The sequence below is a fragment of the Parasteatoda tepidariorum genome, chromosome 2 (genome assembly GCF_043381705.1).
Source record: "Parasteatoda tepidariorum isolate YZ-2023 chromosome 2, CAS_Ptep_4.0, whole genome shotgun sequence".
In the NCBI taxonomy this organism is placed as follows: domain Eukaryota; kingdom Metazoa; phylum Arthropoda; class Arachnida; order Araneae; family Theridiidae; genus Parasteatoda; species Parasteatoda tepidariorum.
Genome location: NC_092205.1, coordinates 52,494,805 through 52,519,965, shown reverse-complemented (window position 1 = coordinate 52,519,965; position 25,161 = coordinate 52,494,805). Strand labels below are relative to the sequence as shown.

At 30.3% G+C, this 25,161-nt stretch overlaps 1 protein-coding gene across 1 annotated transcript in view; it reads left to right on the top strand.

Annotated features, from left to right (window-relative positions):
- The first annotated feature begins 338 nt into the window (after positions 1 to 338).
- LOC107446298 (sodium-dependent nutrient amino acid transporter 1) overlaps positions 339 to 25,161 on the top strand; it is a 35,703-nt gene continuing 10,880 nt past the window's right edge. Inside the window, exons 1-10 of the mRNA XM_043041226.2 lie at positions 339 to 492; positions 10,056 to 10,154; positions 16,793 to 16,940; positions 18,195 to 18,326; positions 19,753 to 19,892; positions 19,978 to 20,015; positions 21,019 to 21,154; positions 22,803 to 22,937; positions 23,969 to 24,072; positions 24,624 to 24,751. Of these exons, the coding sequence (XP_042897160.1) occupies positions 466 to 492; positions 10,056 to 10,154; positions 16,793 to 16,940; positions 18,195 to 18,326; positions 19,753 to 19,892; positions 19,978 to 20,015; positions 21,019 to 21,154; positions 22,803 to 22,937; positions 23,969 to 24,072; positions 24,624 to 24,751 (1,087 nt within the window). The 5' untranslated portion in view covers positions 339 to 465. The remainder of the gene's footprint in view (positions 493 to 10,055; positions 10,155 to 16,792; positions 16,941 to 18,194; positions 18,327 to 19,752; positions 19,893 to 19,977; positions 20,016 to 21,018; positions 21,155 to 22,802; positions 22,938 to 23,968; positions 24,073 to 24,623; positions 24,752 to 25,161) is intronic.

Sequence of the window (25,161 nt, the reverse complement as noted above, 5' to 3'; positions counted from 1 at the left end):
TATTATGATAATATATGACAAGTGGAAAATGACTGTTATTTGCGATTACATTCTAAAATTTAATATTGCCAACAACGTGATATATAAAAAATTATAATTAAAAAACAGAAAGGAAATTATCTTTAAAAAGGCAACAAATAAATAAATAAACAATAGTTTCAGTATGAAAGAACGTGATGCACCTAAAAGTTACCAGTGAGATATTTAATTTATACAGTCAAGTGATCGATTGAAATCGTTTTGTTTGGAATCAAAATTCAAGATAACACTAACAATAGATGTATTGATATTTCCAAATATGACAAGTGTTATCGTGGTTTTTTCTATTTTTCGCAACTTTAAATGCATAAAGGATTTGGAATGATAGTGGGTTTAGATTGTGTCTCACAATGTGGAATTATTAAAGAAAACATTTATTGGATAATTGTAAAAATTCATTCATTGGAAAATTTGTAAATAATAATAATGGAGTCTAAGATAAAACCATTTACGGTAACATATTTTCAATTATAAAACTATTTTTGTGGTAATTTAAATATTGTTTAATCAATTATTTAATGTTTTACTTCAGTTGTTTCAACAATTATTACATATTCTACTTCAATTCTTTCAAGATTATTAAATATTTTACTTCAAATGTTTGAACAGTTGTAAAATATTTTACTTAAGTTGCTTCAATAATTATCAAACATTTTATTTCAGTTGTTTAAACAATTACGAAATATTTTACTTTTGTTGTTTCAACAATTATTAATTATTTTACTTTAGTTGTTTCAACAATCATTAAGTATTTTACTTCTGTTGCTTTAACAATTATTAAGTATTTTACTTCTGTTGTTTCAACAATTATTAATTATTTTACTTCAGTCGTTTAAACAATTACGAAATATTTTACTTTGGCTGTTTCAACAATCATTAAGTTATTTACTTCTGTCGCTTCAACAATTATTAAGTATTTTACTTCTGTTGTTTCAATAATTATGAAACATTTTACTACAGTTTTTTCAACAATTCTTCAATCTTTTACTTCAGTTGTTTCAACAATTATCAAATATTTTACTTCAGATGTTTCCCCAATTATTAAATATTTTATTACCGTTGTTTTAAAACTTATTAGATATTTTACTGAAGTTATTCATTAAAATAGAAATTACAGAATGAAAAGAATATAGCTAGCTTCTTCATTACAAAAGATATGAGTTTCTTTTGTACCATGCGACTGGTTCTCTAAAAATACTATACAAATTGATAAAATAAATTTTTTAAATCAAATTTTATAGCTTCTGAAATATATTTTGTCAATAAACAAAAAAAGTCTGAAAATGTACTTCAGACGATTCACTTATACTTTGTTTTTGGATATGACTGTTAGTTAACAGAATAATTTAATTTTTTAATATTTATAAACGTTAACAATAGCGATAAATAGAGCGAAAACAGTTTAATCAAATTATGCAATTGTATTTTAGTAAAAATGAATAGATAATATAACTTGGAGAGATAAAATTATGTTCCATTAATAATAATACAAGCTTAAAAGACGCGAAACGTAAAAAAACCATTATACATGGGGAACTGTCTGTAAATGATACCACTTTTGGAAGGGGAGGGAGGTGGCTCCTGTGTAGGATAATGTTAATATTCTTATTCTCCGTTAGAAATATTCTAAAACGAGCTTTCTAATTGTGTATAGAAAAAGTGTCTTCATGCATTTTACTTTCAAAAACAACAATGAGTTACTATTCAGCGACGGGCCCATGCCAGAGTTGAAGATCATTTAGCCAATAGAGCGTTGCCCAGGGTGCACCACGTGGAGGTAGATCTACGATGCACCCACGGATCCCGGGACACTGCGGGATTCGGGGTAATGAAAAAGCTGATTTCTTGGCCAACTATTGCCCAAGCATCTCGTTGCTTCATCTCTCTGCACTCATTTAAATTGCTGGTCCGGAACCAATTCCGGAACATGCTCTCAGAGAATTTCCGTAAAAGCAATATACTCAAAACCTGGTTCAACCATATTTTAACTATCCCAAATCAGCCCACGTTTAAGGCAGTCCCTCTCTTTAGACTTGTAACTGGCCATGACTGTCTGGCCAAACATCTTTTTAGTAAAAACATTTTTGACTGTCCTAAATGCAAGCTCTGACTTGCCCCATATTTCCGTCTGTCCTGCGCTCATCTCCACTACTGTGTGTGGACGCTACTGGAAGGCTAGGGCCCGTATGGGCTAAGCATGTCACTATGCATTCAATTCTATTTATCTCTTTTTGCCTTGTTTTTCTTGTTATTTTATCCTTTTTGTTCTTTTAAATTGGCCTGCCATTGGAAATAAAAAAAAAATTCAATATATTTTCCTTTTTAAATTGAAGCAAGAATTTTATGTTAAAAACCTGGGGAAAAAAAGTATTATTCTGAAAAAGAAAATTTCCGGTCCTCTAAAAGAATAAAAAATAATAAAAACCAAAGGCTCATTTTCCTCTGGAAAAGTAATTTTCACATAAAATTTTTAGCAAATGCATATAAACAACAAAATGTGTGAACGTTATTAAATACATTTAATTTTCAAAGATAAAAATGAAAAACTTAACTATTTANGAAGCCGGGAGAGCTGTATTAAGATCACCGTATTTTTTGAGTGCTGAATGTGAGAGGTGTATTAACTTCACGGTCGTAGTCGCTCCTCTGTTGCCGTTAGCAGTCGAGTAATCATAAGTATGCAAGCCGACGTTGTGCGTGATCGAGACGAGACTGAGTAGCAACAGTGCTAGGAGGTAGATAATGTCGCAGTCACAAGTAGCAAGTCAACTGTTCAATGTGGATCATCCATCGAAGTAGGCGTGACTGTCTAGGTAGGCATTTTCATATCGAAGTGGGCGTTACTGCCTAGGTAGGCGTGTTCACATCACGTCCGAAGGTCACCAATGTGGGGCTAGTCGTTATAGACAATGTCAACCGTCATCTATGAGAAGGTACCCCGGCATAGAGTCGAGTTAACATGTCTTATATAACAGTGAATTGATGTTTAATTTTCGTAGTGGTGGTTACGCTACACGCTCATAAAATTTTTTTTGCTGATAAATACGACTTATTAAAACGTATTTTGAGTCACAAATTATGTTGGAAAAGAATATTGAAAATATTTCAAATGTAAAAGAAATGACGCTAGAAAATAATATTTCCTAACGTATTGATAGCTGTAATGTGCACAATAAAAATGAATTTCGATAACTCTTTAATTTAAAATTATACTGAAGGTACCAAGAAAAAGAACACAAATCAATTCTTTTCCTTTTGAAAATGAACATATTAGGGCCATTTTTAAAGTAAGAACCAATTGTGCAGTGTGTCCGTGATGTCAGTCAAGTGACGTCAGTTCTAGGTCAGCCACTCTTGATAAGTCTCTTACTATGCCGCCATTATGGTCTCTGCCGGTATTGGTTGTAAGATTTAACTGATTTGTTCGTGATTTGGTTGTAAGGTTGTACTGATTTGTTCGTCACCATGACGGTCAGTAAACCAGTCGATTGCAAAGTACGATCAGTTATTTTGTTACTAAATACTAAAAAAAAAGTTCGCCCTGCTAAAATTCACGGTAGTTAATGGTGGACATCTGATGAATGATAGAAATATGCGTAAATGGTGTAGGCTTTGTAATGAAGAAAGAACAAATGATTATGACGAAGAACGATCTGGAGGGCCTACTTCCATGAATGGGAAATACTAGATCATCCACCATACAGCCCTGACTTAGCACCATCACACTTTCCGTTGTTTCAAAACTTGAGAGATTTCTTGGTGGAAAGTGCTTGGAAAAAGATGTCATGTTGAAAGAAACTGTTATTAATAGGTTTAACGGTTGGGCAGTAAAGTTCCTTGATGAGATTTAAAAGCTGGTACCACAACTTGATAAATTCTTTAATGTTAATTGCGACTATGTTGAAAAGCAAATAAACGTTCATATTTTACTTTGTGATACTATTTATGTTTATAAATACTCCATTACAAAACCGTTCTAATTTTGAGAAAAATTACCCTTGTGTCTTAAGGAAGCTTATCTCACTTGCAAGTAATATCATGGCGTTGTTTGATACTTACCTGACTCATAGTAACGAATCATATATTGAAATGTATAACATTATGTTAATCAAATTTCTTTACATTTGTTTGCCAAATTAATGAATGAAAATCATCACTTTGATACCGAAGCTTGGTGCTTGTTACTCATGAGCACATACTTTTTTTTGTAAATGTTGCTTGTCGAATTTGCAGATAATTTCAAAGTTCAATTTGTAAGGTCAATTATTTGCATTCGAAAGAGCGTTCCCCTTTCAATGAAGTGAAGCGGGTTTGAATCCAAGCGTTGGTTGGCAAATACGAATTCTGCACCCGGCTCGCACCGACTACAACGCTGACGTAAAATATCCTCAGTGGTTGATGGATCATGGGTTAGAGTCCCATTGCCGTCATCATGGAAGTAACCATGGGAGGTTTTCATCTCCATGTAGCGTAAATGCTGGTCAGTTCCACCAAAAAGTCCTCCATGAAGGGACATTTTTCCCAATACTTGATCCAAGAGTTCCCTAGTCTTCTGAATTGGGATCAAAAATACAAGCTACGGAATTGAACATTAGCAGTCGTAAACCCAAAAAATTGGGTCTGCTGTTCAAAGACGGTTATAAGAAAAATTAATTTTCATTCATCTTTGATCGTTTACTTTTTAAACTCAAATATCAAAAATATAGATTTAGATATGAATCTTGAAAGCATTAAAAAAACGTCTTTAGTTTATTTTTTCCCTTTATTACACAGATAGCAATCATTTGCATTGTGATTGGTATCTGTGTAAGTTGAAGAAATTAATTTCACTTCTACACAAATTTAAGTTTTTTATCAACTTTTTTGCAAATATTATCGTTCCTATCCGTCGTCAAGGAAAAAAAAACGTAATAAAAAACTGGATTATCTAAAACTCTTCCCATTAGCGGATTCTTGATTTTCATTCTTTGGGCAATCATGGTGTAACACATTGCTTTCATTTTATGAGTTTTTAGTAATTCTTTTAAAAATGGAATTGAGTACTTTCACTTCAAGAAAAAAAAAGAATACAGATATCCACACATGTGAAGCATAACGTCAGTGCCAGCCTGTCGTTTATAAACAAAATGGCGCATTTAAGTTGTGCTAAGTTTCTCCACATAAGTTAGAATGTTAGTTAACGTGAAATTAATTAAATACAGCTCCGTATCGCTCATTGAATTTGTTGAAATATAATTCTTTCTATCTACGTTTTTTCCTTATTTTAAATTTATTATTTGTTTATGCATTTTAGTGTAACCTTGATATATTTTTATTTCGTGTACCTAGCAACTTCGATGCATAAGTTTGTTTATGCTCTAGATGGCATCGAGCGTTAAGTAAACAATACATTGAAGGAATTGAAATCTTTGTGAAAGAATATAGAATGCACTTATGACTTATTACGTATATTTAAGGGAATTGAATCTTGACGGACTTGGCTCTCTCGAAATAGAATGGAAAGGACAATTGCTAACTTAAACAAATGCCACGTTTTAACAACCAATCAGGATCGAGGTAGCCACACTACGTCCCTTGCAGGTATCCCATTGCCACATTCTTAATGCCAAAATATAAGTAAATGCAGCCCTTTTTCCAGGATTAGTTTAAGCAAATATGTAGGCAATAGGGTGAGCAGTAGGCGGAGACCGTACCTCTATTGCGAACAAATTCCGTATTACACTTTACTAGCCAAGAAGAAGGACATGTTGTTCGTGATTAATTCACGACGTCTGTGCATATAATCTTGTTTTACTCGCATTATTTTTTTCTCTAATTTTCTTTTATTTTTAAGCTATCTTTATTTATTGGTCATTACTATTATAAAAATTATTTGTAGACCTGCTTACTATACGTTTAGATTCATAAACCTAACAAACAATAAAGATTTTATCCAATAGTAGCATGATTTTGTTTCGTTTCGATAACCTCTGCTCTCGGGGTAAGATTGGTATTACCAGGGTTTTTCCCCACAGTCTTGATATGAGTCATTGCTGTCCCCACGAAAGCTTCAGAGTAGCGAAAGAATAAGACAATTACAACATCACATGACATAATTTTCTTAACTTGTCATAGAAAAAAGAGAAATGCCTGCTACTTTTCCACTGATACTCTGACATTTCCATATTTCTCTTAGGGGTAAACTTCAAACTTTCATTTCAAATGGGGGTAAGATCGGGTGATTTGACTATTCACTGTTAGAACTTTCCTCCTAAAATTACGGTAAAATAATCGGAAGCAGTCTGTTTATCTAATTAACCATAAAGCTTACGGCGAAGAATATTTTTTACCTTTACGGTTTTGAAACCGTTTACAACTAGTATGGTAAAGAAACCATGATTACAAAACTATACCGTTTTTTAACAATTTACAATTAGCATGGCTTTAAAACCGTAAAAATAATTTTATCTGGGCATTGGAGCTAGGCTTTTCGTTAGGTAATGGGCATTGGAGTTAGGTAGTGGTTGTTCAAAATGAACTATGGAATGTGGTTTAATTAGTTTATTTGGATGTTTCACTTCTTTTAAGATACGGGAAATATTAGACGTTTTTGGTGCTGCCATCTATGTGTGCCTGAGAGTATCGTTATCTAATAATTCAGAGTCACTAATTAGGGAGTGCAGGACACTGGAAACTCTTCATGTGTTGAATAAAATAGAGGAAATAGTGTGGTGTCAAAGCTGGGACTTGAACCCCGATTCTGTCAGTCATGAAATTGACAGATTAGATCTCTCGGCTATAATATGCACCCAGCTGTAAGGAACTAAGCGTCTTTATTAGGTGGGCCTAGTCTTTTGGTTGTTTAACCGTACTATGTGAAAGCAGTTAGTAAACGGTTTTTCTTACAGTTAACAATTTAGATACCATCTTATTTAATGTTATTTGACTGTTTTGTTAGTATATGGTAAAATAGCAATTAAATAAATTGTTATGTAACCCTTTTTTTCCAAGAAATTTTCAAAAGGTTCTAGAAAAAATCATTCATATAAAAAAAAAACCAGTATGTTTATGAACTGACGGAGATGACGGCACATAACTAAACAATGAATATCTTTATTAAATCTCATAGTTTCCAATTCGAATTAGCAACAACCGTCCTTTGAATCTTAGTTTCCCAATCTTACTCCACTTTCCCCTATATAGACGCAGTTAAGCAAAGATAGAATGCACCTGATACACAAAGAAATAAACTTGCTTTTACATATTGAATGCAAAAGAAAAAATATTTCTCAATTTCGATTTTTAAAAAAGAATTCCTTTTCTTGTTAAATATATATCTAGGAACCATGAATGATTCAATTAAATTGTATAATACGACAGAAAGAAAAAGTGCTGCAAACACTGATAAAAATCTTTTCACAAACTAAAGCTGTGTTTTTTACTCTAAACAAAGGATAATGAAAAGAAATAAGTGTATTAATAAATACATAATTTTTAATTAACCATTAAACTTAATACTAATAAAAAATTATAAGTATCCATAAATTCCTTTTAAGTTTTGTAGACTACTCTAAAATTATTTTTATGTGATGAATTCTTAATCTTTAGATTTTATAATAGTGTGCCTTTGCGTAAAAAAAAAAGAAGAAAAGAAAACTGTCAGAAATTGAATTTTTGTCTATAATCGATAGACTTCATCTTATTTAGAATTAAATAAAATTCAAGAAAAATAACTTGAAACAATAAAGAAAAAAGAAAGCAATGGAAATAAAAATATGGCCACCGAAACTGACATCTTCAGAGGTACCAGCTCCGGAAGTCATAGAACAAAACCTTTTCTATTGAGAGATCTAGACAAATGTCAAAATTTGTTCCCTTAGTAACTGGAAGGTTTTGCAAAAGTTCAGAAAGAAATGCGAGAAATGCATGAAATCAAATCAGAAGAGAAATTTCAAACAAAATCTCGAGAATATAATACAAAAATGAAAATACAAAAACTCACAGTAAACTGGTCAAACAGCAATTTCATGAAACTAACTCAATGTAAAAGAAACATTTGAAATAAAAGAAAACAACGCTCTCTATTAAAATGCGCAGTAGGAAGAAAAAAAGAATAGGAAAGGTAAAGATTGCGTAACAGATTAATATAATGCTTAACTGGGGCTGCTCAGTGAAGGCTTTAATTTCGCCTTGGAAAAAGAAATAATAAACTAATATTCCTCAATCATTTTCCTAATCAAAAATTTAACATTACAATAATTATAAGGAAAATCATTATTTCTCAAATTTCTCAAAAAATTATTCGCAGCCTCCTGAAAACATGCAGCGTTATTGCAAATTTTTTTAACTCTAAACAATTGAGAAAAAACTAAATTTTTGTAAAATTTACTGCACAAATTAGTATTAAAGTTACAAAAAAAAATAACTTTAAATTTAAAAGCCTTACGTTTATCAAAAACACCAATCTTAACTATTTTAGCAACAATATCAATTTTAAAATCTAAATATATTTAGATAAATATAAATATTTAGATTTTAAAATTGATTGAAATATTCAAAAATTCATAATAAAATTGTTCTAATTAATCTTTCTTTTGAAAATACAGCAGCTTTGCTCGTTTTTTACAAAGAAAGTTCTGTTTTATAGATTTAAATATTTTGCATTCTTTTACTCATGAAAAATAACCATTTACTTTCAATTGTAAGGTAATTCTACGATAAATGCCCTAAGTTTTTTTTTTTAAAATCGAAATAAAAATACTAAGAATAGAGCTGTAAGAAATATTTAGGTATATTTTAAGTTCAGATATATTTACTTAACATATTTTAAGCAAAAAATGGTGAAATATTGTAAAAAAAATAATGAAAAATATTGCTTGAAAATAAAGTTACGACTAACCACATCTTCTTAATGTTAAGGAGAGATGACTATTTGAAGAGTAAAGGAAAAATTAAGGAATACGAAAAATAACGCATTGTATGTAGGGGAGAGTGGGGTCAATTGTAACAGGGTACGATTGTAACAGAGCAAAAATTTCGAGTGTCGGGTTCTAGATTTGGTTCCTAGGTGGAGCACAAGGTATATTTATAAATCTACATGTACACCCCTGCTGGCAACCATTTTTATGTACTTTTGAAAGAGTTACATCACAAAATATATTTTCACGCTACGTAAGTATTTTTTTGGTATTAGAATATTATGTTGTAACAAAGCAATTTTGTTTAAACAAATAAAAATTATTAACCGAATATGTAAGTGGACACCTTAATTAGCATTTTAAAAAAAAAGATTAGTTTTGTTAATTACCTAGCATTGTTTTTAACAAATGAAGCTGAAATGGCGTCTTGGGGACGATTGTAACAATAAGTGAAGGGACGATTGTAACAGCTGAAAGTAAATAATCTTATGTTTACAAACCATTACTTAACTCTTATAGGAACCACCAATAGTTTCCTTTATCATTTATCATATGCAAATGCATTATCTTATTTGTCACCTTTCACAGCATAAATTAAAACTTTTAACCCCTTAAAGTTAAAAGTTTAACCCATTAGGTCTCTGCTCATTATTATTTTTACTCCTAAAATATCACTACTATTTTGATCAATAAAAAAATATATCACAACTATGATAATGTGTATAATTAACTATGTTTTAGTTGAATTTATGAACTGTTAAAATTGACCCCGTAAGTGGAGACAATTGTAACAAGTGCATGACTGTCAAAAATTGTCAATGACTTGGATTTTTTGTTAATTAAAAATAGTTAAGTAAAAAGTGTTGCAATTGACCCCACTCTCCCCTACAGTTAACCATGAATGATTTATTACAAATTGTAAAGCACGACTATTATCAAGGAGTAACTGGCCATCTCTCCTCTATATCATCTTGTCCTGAATTACCTTATACTGAAATATTTTAATTTCATTTGATATAAATTCTAAAAATTCAAGATACTTTTCTGATTTTTTGTTGATTGATTTGTCAATGGTTTGATGTTAGATAGTTTAAGATAATGTGTCCAATATTTTTACAGGTGCTTGAAGCGTCATATGACGGTTCACCAGCTCCAGATGAATTTTTAGAGTCCTGTAGAAAAGATACTTATTCAGCACCAGAAATTATTTTTGAAAAAGTAAGTTGGAATATTCTAAAAAGTTTCATTTGCAGTTAAAATTTGAATCATTTTAAATGATTTTTAATAATGTTTCATTTACAGCGTATGCAATTCATTTTAATTTGAACCAGTTGAAAATAATGTATTTTATCGACTATAAAGTGTACCAGTCTTTTTTAATATATCTTTTGTAATGTAAAAAAATTTCATTGCTTCAGTAATTGCTATAGTTCTCTGACAATCGTGTAAATTAAAAAAAACGCCAAATGACTGTAAAATAGCATAAATTTGCTTTGAGTTTGATTTATATTGAAATTGGTCTTCAAATTTTTAAAAATGCGCACATTTCTCTCAAACTATTGTAACTTTCTGAGGTAATATGATCAATTAAAAAAAACAATATCAACTTTCTACAAGTAAAATTTGCATTTAGAGTTCTTTTTTGAAAAAAAAAATAGAGTTTTTTTTTTAAACAAAGACGTAGTTTTATTTACATTTTTAAAAGATACAATTTTTAAAAATTAAATATTTCTGAATTACTAAATTATTCCAACTACTAAGGAATATCTGATTTATGCAAAGTAGCGTTCCCTTCAGTCCGCCAATAACCGTAACATCAAGCGCAGAGGGTGTGGTAGAGTTGGACCCGTTATCTGTTTAACGGGCAGTGCATAGAAACTCCTCGCTCATTCGAAAACTCATGTTGTTAGGTGTTTAACCATGTAGTATTGCAGGTTGTTGAACTAATTTCGGTGAAATTCAAGATGGTGTTGCAATAATTAAGTGCGAAATATCAGCAAGATATTATTGAAGTGCTTGCGATCATGGACGAGCAGTTAGATGACTAGAACCAAGTTAAAATGTCACCATTGTGGCCACAGTGAGGGTGTCAAAAAGGGTCCTCTCGCAATTAGAGGCAGCTGAAGCTGGAAATTTTGTGAGAAACTGGTGGTTGTGGTTGGAACACCACACCCCAAGAGGATCGATATGTATCCCAAGTGCTAAAAAGGAACAGAAATGTCACTCCTAGTAAGATAGTTGCAGACCTTGCAACCATTACCGGTACACAGGTTTCTGCCAGAACAAACTCACGCCGAAGTTGGTTTGTATGCATGCTTGTTCAATACCTATCGATTTAACCACGCAATCGTTGAGGAAGACTACGCTGGTGTAGGGAAATATTGGTTGGGGTCCCCAACAGTGGTCCAGAGTGATGTTCTACGACAAATCCCGTTTCGCCGTGTAGAGTTATTATCTCCACAAATTTGTGTTTAGAGAGAGGGGAACACGCTATGCACAGTGGTTTGTTCATGAACGTGATGGGTGTGACCTAGGCTTGCTGGTGTGAACAGGCAGCATGCATGTCGGCAGAACATAGCTTCACATCTTTGAAAGGTTCACTACAATCCAGCGGTATTGCTGAGAGATTATTCGGGATCATGTTCGTCTTTTAAGGAATGTGTTAGGTCCAGACTTCCTGTTTATAAACGTCAATGAGCAGACACACAAGAGTGCTGAAGTATCAGACACAGTAGAAGGTGAAGGTATCATGTGTATGCAATGGCCTGCGTGAATCCGGGACCTTGAATCCCATAGAGTTTGTTTGAGATACTCTAGTCAGGAGTGTTTCACAAAGTCTCTTTAGTTTAGTGGACAGCATAAATAGCCGATGCAAAACATGCATTAGTGTCTGAGGCAATCATCTGTCGTACTGAGATACTCATACCTGTTTTATTTTGACAAGAAGACCTTTTCTTCGTGGCTATTTGGAAATCGTCTAAGGAGCATAATTTTCATATTTAATTTTCTTATTTTTCGATGGTACAATATACGTACCATTTTGTATTATAATAAATGCACATTGTCTCCACTAAATATGCACTTAGTTTCATTTCTTCAATCAATGTCTATTATTAGCTATTCCGAAAAATAACTGTTTGAATTTATTAACTGTTTGGAAATAAATGGATTATGTAACTCTTCTTTACCAATTGTCAAATAATGTAGATAAATTTATTAGCATGATACAAAAATCAATTTACTGGCCATGTAAAGAATTTTAATAGAACAGTACAATGAAATTTATATAAAGAACATTTAAGAATCGCAAACACTTTTAAAGACTGGATTAACCTTCTAAATCTAAAACGTATTCACATATAACTCGAGATAATTATAACGAAATAAAATGTATTAGAAAGTTGTCACAATTAGCCATAATAGTATTAGAAGTTTGAATGTTACCTTAATATTAAACAAATAAGTTTCATGCCAAAACTTTCGACTCAATAGTTTCAATTTATAAAAGAAAAATATCTTCTCTTTTTTTTAGCATTAAAATAACCGATAAAAAATAGCTTGTGCTAAAAATAGCACGCATTTCATGACGAGGCTAATGAAATAACCTTCTAAGAATAGCGAAAACTTGCGTGTGCTTCAAAAAGTTTATTTTACAACACAACTTGGATCAAAACACTTTGCAGTTTTCTGAAAAATCTATACCAGGCAATCTACTTGAGTGATTTAAACTGGATACGGGATAAACCTTCAATGTTTGAACACCGATATTGCTTTCCTACAGATGTGATTAAAAAAATCACTTAAAAAATGTTCATTGATTTTTAATATATATTTTTATATCGTTGAAATGTTGCTTGGTAACAAATTTTATGAAATGTGCTATAAAAACGTACTAAATTTAATATTGTTTTTAAGGAAAAAATTATAAAAACCGAAATTTAAATAAAAAAGATTGCTTTAAGCTGTAAAAGATTCCTAATCGAATTAAGGTAAAAAGTACTTGCACTCAGGGTACTGGTACTTTTTCCCGTAAAATCTATTTTAATCGGAGCATGTTACGGACCAAAAAATATGATGTACCCCAATTTTTACTGTAATATCTATTTAATTAGAGTGATTCAGGTATTTTACAGCAATTTTTACAGTAATAATTAATGTAAAATCACTGAATCACTCAAATTAAATAGATATTACTGTAAAAAATACGATGTACTATTTAACGGTAAAACTGGATTTTAAGGTTAAAAAATGGATTTTGCAGTGAAATTTATTGGTAAAATAACATGCACCTAGAATGCTGTTAATTTATATAGCAATTTGATCCGGCATTTTTTGCAGTGTAGTTCTACAAAGATGTCCATAAAAGTAAGAAATTCACAAAAAAAAATCTTTTTTTGACAATTATTCTAATTTATATTAGCTTTAAATTAAATATCAGTTTTGTTTTATAATGCACAAGCTTAGATATAGTATTGATTGAATAAAATGTATTAAGAAGAATAAGTTATCTTTGTAATNATTAAAAAAAAATCACTCAAAAAATGTTCATTGATTTTTAATATATATTTTTTATATCGTTGAAATGTTGCTTGGTAACAAATTTTACGAAATGTGCTATAAAAACATGTTAAATTTAATATTGTTTTTAAGGAAAAAATTATAAAAACCAAAATTTAACAAATAAAAAAGATCGTTTTAAGCTGTAAAAGATTCCGAATCAAATTAAGGTAAAAAGTACTTGCACTCAGGGTACTGGTACTTTTTACCGTGAAAATCCATTTTAACCGGAACATGTTACGGACGAAAAAATATGATGCACCTCAATTTTTACTGTAATATCTACTTAATTAGAGTGATTCAGGTATTTTACCGCAATTTTCACAGTAATAATTAACGTAAAATCACTGAATCACTCAAATAGATATTACAGTAAAAATTACGATGTACTATTTAACAGTAAAACTGAATTTTAAGGTAAAAAAATGGATTTTACAGTGAAATTTATTGGTAAAATAACATGCACCTAGAATGCCGGTAATTTATATTGCGATTTGATCCGACATTTTTTATGGTGTAGTTCTGCAAAGATGTCCATAAAAGTAAGAAGTTCACAAAAAAAATTTTTTTTTTCGACTATTATTCTACTTTATATTCAGTTTTAAATTAAATATCAGTTTTGTTTTATAATGCACAAGCTTAGATATAGTATTGATTGAATAAAATGTATTAAGAAGAATAAGTTATCTTTGTAATAAGATATACAAAAAAAAAGAGATGACAATTTACTCAAATGAAAGTTATTGAAAACTAAAAACTATTTCCAGTACTGTAAAATTTATGAAGAAGTATAAGCTATCTGTTTTTGTAATAAGATAAACACAAAAAAAAGTAATTTACATAAATGAAAACTGTTAAAAACGAAAAACTGTTTCCTATATTATAAACTAAACTTTCAAAAGGGTCAGATCACAGTAATTTTCATTGCGTTATTTTCTATTTTACATGCAATGAATATTTCACTAGAAACTCTAAAACTTTATCCCTTTAGAAGTACAGCATCATCAAAATTTATTCGAAGATTTTTATATACTGTTTTATATACGCATATACTGTTTAGTTCTTTATTTTTCACTCCAAAAAAAGATTGCTATCACGGAAACATGTCAGTAATAGTTAAAAGACATACAACATCTGCAAGATTTACAAAAAATTGACTTCATTTAAAATATTGTTGTAGGTTAAAATCGATGTTCGTTTGTAATATTTCTTAAGATGGTATTTTTACGTATTTCATGCTATACTGTAAAAAATTATGATCCACCTTAACACCATAAATGATGGCAACTACTTTGCACCAAAGTTGTATTCCATAAAGTGTTACACTGCACCAAGAATATACTATTGCACCACTTGGGGTAAAGTAGAAGCCACCATTTTTTTGTACTCAGTGGCACCAAAATTTATAATTATTTGATAAGATACAAATAAGAGTCAGTAAATGCATTTTTACGATACAATATAAAATAAGAATCATTAGTTTAGAATCACGTATCGATTCATTCATGAAAAAAAAATGCATTTGTCAATCAACTTACGTGTAGCACAGAGAGAACATTAATGATGAACTCGAATAAGGCTTAACAGAATGGATTCTGGTAGAAACTATGCATAATAAAATCCCTTAATACAGAGATTTAAAAAATGAAATATAATTATCGATCTATTTTAATAGCGAGCAACAAATCATCCAATTAAATCACAATAATTCTAAAACAACGACTAACTCTCGATTGCAAACTTAAATTTTGGCGATAAGAAAAAGCACGCCAACAATCGGGGTTTTTAGAAGGGAAATTGACTTCTGTTTTGCTTGAATGAAGTAGAAGTTGGTGTATGTTTATTCTATTATAGCTGTTTAAATCAAAATTACACTTTTTAAATCTTATATGAACACTCAATTTTGCGATAACCCTGGAATAAAGTGTTCCTTCACGTAATTTTTTTGGATTGTCCAACATTATATTCAGAGAGATATTACATCACAATTTTTACAGTGTATAATTTTAAAATCTTATTTTACTTCTCTATAGAAAAAAGTTTTTAAAAAAATCGTCGATCGTTATACGAGGCGCATCCAGAAAGTAAGCTTCCCGATATTTTCCCCTTTAAAGTAAACGTAATTAGTCGCGTCAATTGGCATGCGTAACAGATCTATGATGTATCAATCATATGCCAGCCGGAGAGGTCCCGCCTAGAGCCAGTAGCGTGGTAGCAGTGGTCCGAAATGGAAGCTCTTTTTCCTTCTCCCGCCTCCTGAGAGGTTCGGTTGGTGATAAAGTTCTTGAATGCACGAAGCATGGCGCCAACTGAAATTCATAGTCAGCTCTATCAGGTCTATGGGCCGTACATCATGAGTAAGCAGATGGTGCGTCGCTGGTGTAGGCAGTTTTCCAAACGTCGTCAAAGTCTCTATGATGAAGAGCGCAGTGGGCGACCGTCCCTCATCAATGATGAGCTTGTGGGGCATCCACCCTACAGTCCTGATCTTGCTCCCAGTGATTTTTACGTCTTCTTGCACCTCCTGAAATTCCTGTCCTCCGGTGAGTGTTTTGGCAACGACGAGGAGCTGAAGACGTCTGTTTCACGCTGGTTCCATTCACAGACGGCAGAGTTCTACGACAGAGACATGCAAAAGTTGATTCCACGATACGTTAAGTGTCTCAATTCTAGTGGTGACTATGTTGAAAAATAGCTGAAACATTGAGGAAATTGTTGCCAATAAATATGTTCCTGAAAGTGTGAATTCCTTTTTTATTTTAAATATGGAAACTTACTTTCTGGAAGAGCCGACCGGCCTGTCCTTGCATCAGAAAGGTTCTGGGTTCGAATCCCGGGCAAGGCTTGAATGTTTCTTTCTCTCTATCTGTGTTCTATGTCCTTTCTCCTTTGTGTGTGAATGTGACCCGCCCTATAAACGGGTTGTGGTAGTGTGACGTGGGCGACGCTGGTCCACCGCCGTGGCGCCCACTGGGTAATGAAAAGAGAGTTAGCAGTTCTGGCACTTTCTGTGGCCAATGGACAATAGTTCCAAGTGCCCGCCATTAAAAGAAAAAACGTTTCTGGATGCGCCTCGTACAAAGTAGTAAAAATCATCATTTGTTTGTTCTTAGGATGTATTTATTATGTGCTATTATTTCAAATTTTCTTACGTTCCTGATTAGAACAATAAATCATTGCTCAATCGTAGTATTCTTTTCGTAAAGAATTCATCAATTGTTTTATCCTCTTATTTAAGGTTTCATTATAATTTTATTTGGAATAAAAATAAGCTTTTCTAATATTACATATCGATTTAGAAGGAAAACAATGATGCAAAGAACAAAGATGTACCAGACAGAGGTAAATGGGGAAAAAGTATTCACAGTCTTCTTCTATGCATATCTATGTCAGTTGGATTGGGGAATGTATGGAGATTTCCTAATGTTGCTTACAAAAATGGAGGAGGTGAGATTGTTCATACATTCTTTTTTTTTATTAATATTCCTGTACTGTAAAATTTCTTTGTGTATCTTACCTCCAAAAATGAGAGCAACTAATTTACACCAAACGCCATATGCTGTAAAAAATACCGGGCAAATTACGGTATAAACTATCGGCATTTTGGGCACATCATCCGTGAAATCAATTTTCTCATAAAATTCATTTTTACCGTAAAATATTATGTCATGCTTTTTACAGTTAAATTTATTTAATTACAGTGTTTCAGTGATTTTACTGCAATTATTACTGTAATAATAACGGCATATCAGATTTTTTTGTTCCGTAACATGTCTCGGTAAAAATGGTTCTTATAGTAAAAAGTACCAGCACCCTGAATGCCGGTACTTTTTACCGTAATTGGATCTGAATATTTTTACAGTGTAGTTATTTTCTGGCTCTTGGTGCTTCATTACAGTAGAAGAGAACTTTTTTGCATTACTCGTTGTAAGGAAGCAGCTGCAATTTTTGGTATTTAGTAACATTAAAATTTATAATACAATAAGATAAAATATTAAAATATCTACAAAGTTATCTTTACGACACAATATAAAGTAAATCTTTTTAATTTAGAATGCATGAACACACTAATTCTTAAAATAAAATTAGTTTGCTAATCAAACATGCGCGTACACTGTAAAAAGAATTGGCGTATAGTCACCCTGATCTTGGGCGTTGAGGTCAACCAAATACATTTTTAAGTACCGAACTGTAACTAACATGCAAAAAATATAAAAAAGTACCATTTTTTTTAAATAACTAAGACGAATATTTTAATAATACTGTGCCTGATTTTTAAACGAAATGTCTTTGCAATGAAGTAATTTAATGGAATACCGCAAGAGACCATCCGAGAGCTTTATCGGTCTATGCCACGCCGTGTGGCAGCTTGTATCCAGGCTAGAGGCGGGTCAACACCTTATTGAACTTCTTACTGTAACTCTGCAATAAATTATTCAATTGTTCTGAAATTTTAATCATTTATTATTCTGTACATTGTCTTCCTATCCACCAATTTTCGTTTCAATCGGACAACTCCTTCTTGTTGCGTCGATTTTTTTGTTATAGAGTGTATATATATATATATATATATATAAATAAAATAATGAATAATGAAAAAAGAAAAGAAGAAAATTATATAAAGTAATTTTAAAAAAAATTAAATAAAATATTTGGGAAAAAAAGAGAGATGTATACATTATTTTTTTTCTCTTTTTACAGGTGCATTTCTAATACCATATTTACTTTTACTCGTTATTATTGGCCGCCCATTATACTATTTAGAACTAATTCTTGGGCAATTTTCCAGTCAAGGACCAATAAAACTCTGGAGAATTGTTCCTGCTTTCAAAGGCGAGTATACGATTGTTGATTAAAGTATCTGACTAATTTCGACAACTTTTTTTTAATGTTAATATAAAATTAAAAAAACTAACTAGTTTATATGTTTTATTATGTGTAAAAACTTTTTTTAAATGGCCATTTTTAGGAAAATATAAAGTATTTTTTGCATATACGTCAAATATTGTAAATAATTCTATCACCCAAAACAAAAAATCGTTTGAGGATTTTGTTTAGAAGGCCTATGTTTTGACCTATTGTCTTAAAAGCAAGTGCATATATTACTGCGTTGCGGATCAATATAGTTAAAAAAGTAAATTTTTTAAAAATTTCTGCACGCGTCTTCGCAAAAAAAAAAAAAAAAAAAAAAAAAAAAAAAAAAAAAAAAAAAAAAANAAAAATTAATGAATAATGAAAAAAGAAAAGAAGAAAATTATATAAAGTAATTTTAAAAAAAATTAAATAAAATATTTGGGAAAAAAAGAGAGATGTATACATTATTTTTTTTCTCTTTTTACAGGTGCATTTCTAATACCATATTTACTTTTACTCGTTATTATTGGCCGCCCATTATACTATTTAGAACTAATTCTTGGGCAATTTTCTAGTCAAGGACCAATAAAACTTTGGAGAATTGTTCCTGCTTTCAAAGGCGAGTATACGGTTGTTGATTGAAGTATCCTACTAGTTTCAACAACTTTTTTTTAATGTCAATATAAAACTATAAAAAACTAGTTTATATGTTTTATTATGTGTAAAAATGTTTTTTAAATGGCCATTTTTAGGAAAATACAAAGTATTTTTTGCATGTGCGTCAAGCATTGCAAACAATTCTATCACCCAAAACAAAAAATACTTTGAAGATTTTGTTTAGAAGGCCTATGTTTTGACCTATTGTCTTAAAAGCAAGTGCATATACTACTGCGTTACGGATCAATATAGTTAAAAAAGTAAATTTTTTAAAAATTTCTGCACACGCCTTTGCAAGAAAAATACGCATAAAAAATGAAATTCTATTTCAATACATGTATGGTGTATTCATAAACACAGATGAGAAATTGTAGACAATTATTTTGAAAACATTATGAGATATCGTGTTTAAGGTGATGTAAAGCGTGAAAAACCTGATTTTGAGAAAAAACGCAAAGACTTAAAATCACTAGTATATCCACTGTTAACACCTGCTTGTTCAAAAACTATTATAACTTTGTAAATAATTAGAGTACTAAAGTATTTTTTGGAAGGTTTCGACTACAGGAATACAAAATTTATAATAAATTCAACTTAAAAAATTTCTTCCAAAATCATGTTTTTGCAATAGTCAGGTACCTTAGTCGATCAGAAATATCAACGGAAAGTTTTACATATTTAATGCATTTTCTAAACATTTTTGGTGTGTATTGCGTTATAGCCAATTAACATTTAAATATTGTTTTAGGCATTGGATATGCTCAAGTGATTTCCGTAGCATTTATTGTTATATTTTATAATTATCTGATGGCATTAAGTATTTTCTACATATATTCTTCATGCTCGGCTTGCCTACCTTGGACTGACTGCCATTACCCAAACAGAACGGTAATAAAAATTTTTTTGTTTTATCTTTTCCAACGTTGCATGTTAATAAGTTGATTTTTTAATAGCATGATATTTTATTTTTCAGGATATAGTAAACATGACTACCGCTGAATATTTTTGGAAGTAAGCATTCTTGACATTTTATTTTAATTTTTTTGCAGTGATAAAATTACATACTGAAAATATAATTGGCGCATTGTTTTTTAAAATTCATATTAAGATGCTCTTAAGATTCCAGAAAACAATAGTCGATACTTCATTGCGGACACGGAGAAATAAATTCTGGTAAAACTACTATACTGTAAGTGATGGTATTTCTAGTAGAAAAAAAATTCTAGCAATCAAAAATCAGAATATAAGATATTAAATCCTTCGTTTAATAATTTTGACGTTCATAAACTAACAGTTTACCAGAAATTTTTGTTTTCAAGATTTTATAGTTCTTATTATTACACATTTAATAAAAAATACCAAACTGAAAAGTGATTTTAACGGAATAAATGGTTTTTATGCATTACTCTGAAGGTATCATGCTAAAATTAACAAATTTTACCACATTTACTATATTATTACACATTATATAATCATATTTTATTGTTAATTTAACTAAAATCATAACTAAAGATCTTTGGAAAAAATTACTAAGTTTTTGGTATTTCTATAGAACCGGTAATTTTTTACCATATTCTGGTAGTTTACTGTTATTATAGAACTCTGTTAATAACGTCAATATCAAATATATTTTAAGCTTATCTACAGTTTTACAATATATTTTGTTTAATATATTGCAGTTCAATTAAACCTTTATAAATAAACTAATTATTTATTCCTTCCATTTTATTTAAATTTTTGTGTTGTTTAAAAAATTAAAAGTTTGAATCCTAAATAACAGAATAAATTTTTCTCATTAATTGAGACTAAATGAAAAAGGATATAAATACGCATAATATAAAAGAAATATTTTAATACTCAATTGTAATTTTCCTAATATCTATTTTCTAACTGTTTAAACTTCATTTCACAATTTTGTGAGTTAAAATGGAAGATGTTTTATCTCATTTACCTCATACTACTTCATTTTATGTTGTTAAATATGAAATTTAATGGCCTCATTGATTTTTTTCAGGAATGAAGTATTAGAATTGGATTATGACAATCCCGATACAGTAACCCATATAAGCTGGAAGCTAGTAATATCACTCCTTGTCACGTGGATTTTGGTTTATATTACAATTGTACAGGGTACTGAATCTCTGGGGAAGGTAAAGCTATATTTAACTATAGTAACATTACTTTGATATGCAAGTTTACGAAAAACAATTAAACTTAAATGAAAGAAAATACTCCATTTATTGTTTAAAAAACTATTTTTCTCACTAAAATTTTGGTTGACATAATTCGAAAAAATACATACTGGTTTCTCAATAATCACTCTTAATATATACTCTGGTTTTTAAAACTTAGAGAATTTTCATATTTCGTTGATAACTGCAAAATGTGTGAACCAACAGAAATGAAATTTGCCATAAAAATAGGATTATATAATGCAAAAAGAATAAATAAATTGCTATTCAATAGTTATAATACACACACATGCTTGTGCATAACACCCATTGGAGTTGGAAAGAATGACATAGGGGTAAAGAATCGAATTAAAAAAAATTGATAAGTAAAGGGTTTGGTTCCCCTCTAGTTAGTTTAGAATAAAAAACAGTTCTTTAGCTGTGTTTCTAGGCAGTAAATTAGACAATATAGGTATCCTAATGCCATTCATATTGATGCTATTCTTACCTTGTATGGATGTTTGACGGGGATGCCAGTTTTTGCCTTCCTTATTTGTCATGCTTGGAGAATTACAAACATGTTCGATAGGACTGAGGTCTAAAATATCAGCTGGCCATTATGTATGACAAATATCTCCCCATTCCAGAGAATTTCTATCAAAACGAGCAGTACGTGACCCGAGTTATCATCAGTTAAAATAAAATCAAGGTTATCTGTACACCTAAAAAGATGAATATTGACTTTCAAGGTATCCCCTAAACCTCAATCCAATCATATCACCTCTTTCAAAGATATGTAGATGATGCCTGGTGTCCTGACCATGAATCTGTTGCTGTTATATGGTGCTTTGTTTCTTGGACATTGGAGGTTAGGTAGTGGGTCCTTGACTCTCTCCATGTAAAAGTATGAATCAAGACAGGCTACTTACATTGTATCACGATATATCCACTATCATGATGAGTATCATGACTGCGAAATTTCGATGATCTGATCGGGTTTCATGTCTAATGGCTTCTGAACCTGTCGCTCAAAGAATCACTGTAACCATTGTGATTATGAGTATGAGATCTTGAAGCCGGTATTTTAGCCGCTATATTCGCTATTTTCGGAGTCTAATTTGCTTTACTAAGACAGCAACACACGGCAACTTAGTAAATCTTGTTGTCGATGTCGCACGGATTTCAGGCCTAAAGCTTATCGAGTATTGTCTTACCTTTATAGGCATTACATATCTCTTAATTTTTAAAATTCCATTTAGTTTTTAAACTTGTAATTATATTTCTTCCGTTTTAATCCTTTTCCCAATAAATAAAACTGTAAATTTTTTATATAAGCTCACAAAGGAAGCGGATGTAAATAATTTCAGTTTTCTTTCCTTATCTTAATTGAGGTAACGGTTAACCTTTTATTTCAGTATAAAGATAAAACCTAATTATTATATAATGTTATGAAAACAGATATTAAAAATCTAATGATAATCACCCTCTCTTCAATCTGTATTAAAATTTTTAATTCAAATTAATGATTTTTTTTACTTTTCTGTTTTGCCAAATATTTAAATGGCTAATTAGTTCTCATTGACAAAGTACCATTATGATTATTGATATCATTTTTTTATTCTTTCAGATGGCTTATTTTACGGCTGTGTTTCCATACATAGTATTAACAGCTTTGCTGATTGTAGCTCTACAAAACAAAGGATCATGGGAAGGCATAAAGTTCTTTTTTGAACCTGAGTTAGAGAAACTTTTAGAAATAGAGGTTAGACTTACATTTTCCTTGATTTAAAGTTTAACGATTTTTCTTTTCTCGCTTCGAAGTGTTACACGAAAACTATTAAAATATATTTTATTACGTGTATTTTTTTTATAAGAAAAGCAAAATATACCCTTTGCATGGCGTCAGGCATGAATAAAAATAATGTTTAACTCAAAATAAATGTAAAGCATACAAAGCTCATATCTGTGAAAACTTGGATTCACGGGATAATAAACGTCAGAAACTAAGATATAAATGGTTCATTTTTTTATGATTCTGAGATATAAATGGTTCATTTTTTTATGATTTTTTACAGTCCTATCTATCTGTAAAAAAATTTTCAAAAATTGTGTAAAGTTTTGATGCAATAAATATGCAACCAAAAATATAAGTTTAGATATTTTAAAACAAATTATATTTACATCAAAATGTTAAAATATTTATGCTTCTTCAATTATTGGTATTTCCCTGTAAAAAATTCCTGATCAAATTACTGTAAAAACTATTGGTACTCTGAGTGCAGCATGCGTAAAACCCATTCTTATCATAGGATTTTATACCGTAATTTTTCAGTAATTTTTATTTCATTACAGTGATTCAATGAATATTACTGTAGTAACTACAGTTTATCATATTTTTTGTATCATAATATTTTATAGTAAATATGGATTTTATGATAAAAAGTACCGGCACTCAAGATGCAAGTTTTTTATCATAATTTCATACGGAATTTTTTTTATTGTTTATAGTTTATTGGAATTTTTACATTTTGTAAAAATAAAATTTGTATTAAGTTGAAACTTAAGCTACAACCAATCTCTATCTTTTTACATAAAAAGTAGTTAAATTTATTTTAAACTTTTTAAATTGTAAAATTTGCTTCACTGATTTTAATCAGCAATGAATTTTTTCTGCGATGAATTTTAGTTTTATTTTGCAATAAATATGTATGCTTGATTTAAATGAAGACTATATTGATTAAATTGAGCTGTTATTAACTAGTTGTTTTATTACTTTTTTATGTTTTTATCTAGGTATGGTACAGAGCGTGCGAACAGTCCTTTTTTTCTCTTGCGATCGGTTATGGTAACATCGTCATGATAGCTAGTTACAACAAATTCTCAAATAACGTCTACAAGTTAGTATTTTTTTTAAATTATTGGTGAGTTTTGATTTTATTTCTCAGCTAAATATATATAAAACTATAATGTCTACTTGGTCTAAATAATTTCTAGGTAATTTAGAACTAAAAGATGTATCAGTAATAAATTAACAATTGAAGTTAATGCTGATATAAGTCGTCTTTTCTGCTTCTTTAAAGTAATAAATTAATTAATAAAAATAATCTAAGCTTTCTTATTGTCATTCTTAACATATACAGTCTACACACAAAACTCATTATTTCACAAATGGCTTATTTTTAAATGAATCTGATTTGCGTGTTTTTATAAAACAAACTTGTAAGAAATTTTTCCTACCTTATTTATCTTAGAGGCAATGACAAAAAATCTCGAAATGTATTAAAATACTCTTTAAAAAATAAAATACTGAAATCTTAGTTAATTATGCGTATTTAAATATACAAATCGGTTTAGAAAGTAACAAATTTGAAAGCTGTTAAAAAATCTAATGCTTATATTGATTTTGATTATTGTTATTCAGTTTTAATAGTTTAATTCATTTTTTCAGGGATGCTATAATTATAAGTGTTTTAGATACCTTTACGAATATTTTAGCTGGATGTGTCATATTTGCAGTACTTGGAACTTTAGCACATGAGAAAAACCTTCCAATTGACGACGTTGTTGATCATGGAGGTAAATGAAATAATTGCTCCGGAATGCTTTTAACACACTTGAGTAAGTTAAAAGCATTCCAGAATTAGTTTTAGTTAAAGTTTCATTGTTTCACATATGTTTGATCATATTTACCAACCACCTTCGGAAACCAGCTGATCTATCATTTCATTGTGTGGAGTTTTATGTATCTTGAGATTTAAAAATGTACAGTCGAAAATTAAAGCTACATATAAGTATAAACTAATATTACACAGATTATGCTGGCTTTAATTCCATAATGCTTGCTTTCAGATCCTTGGAGTTTGGGGGCAATTTTTTAAATTTGACAAAAGTTAAATCGGGGTGAATTTGTTATTAAAAAAGGATTTGTCTTTCAGTGAAACATATGCTAAAATTAAAAAAATACATGATAATTACATAGGGGTAAA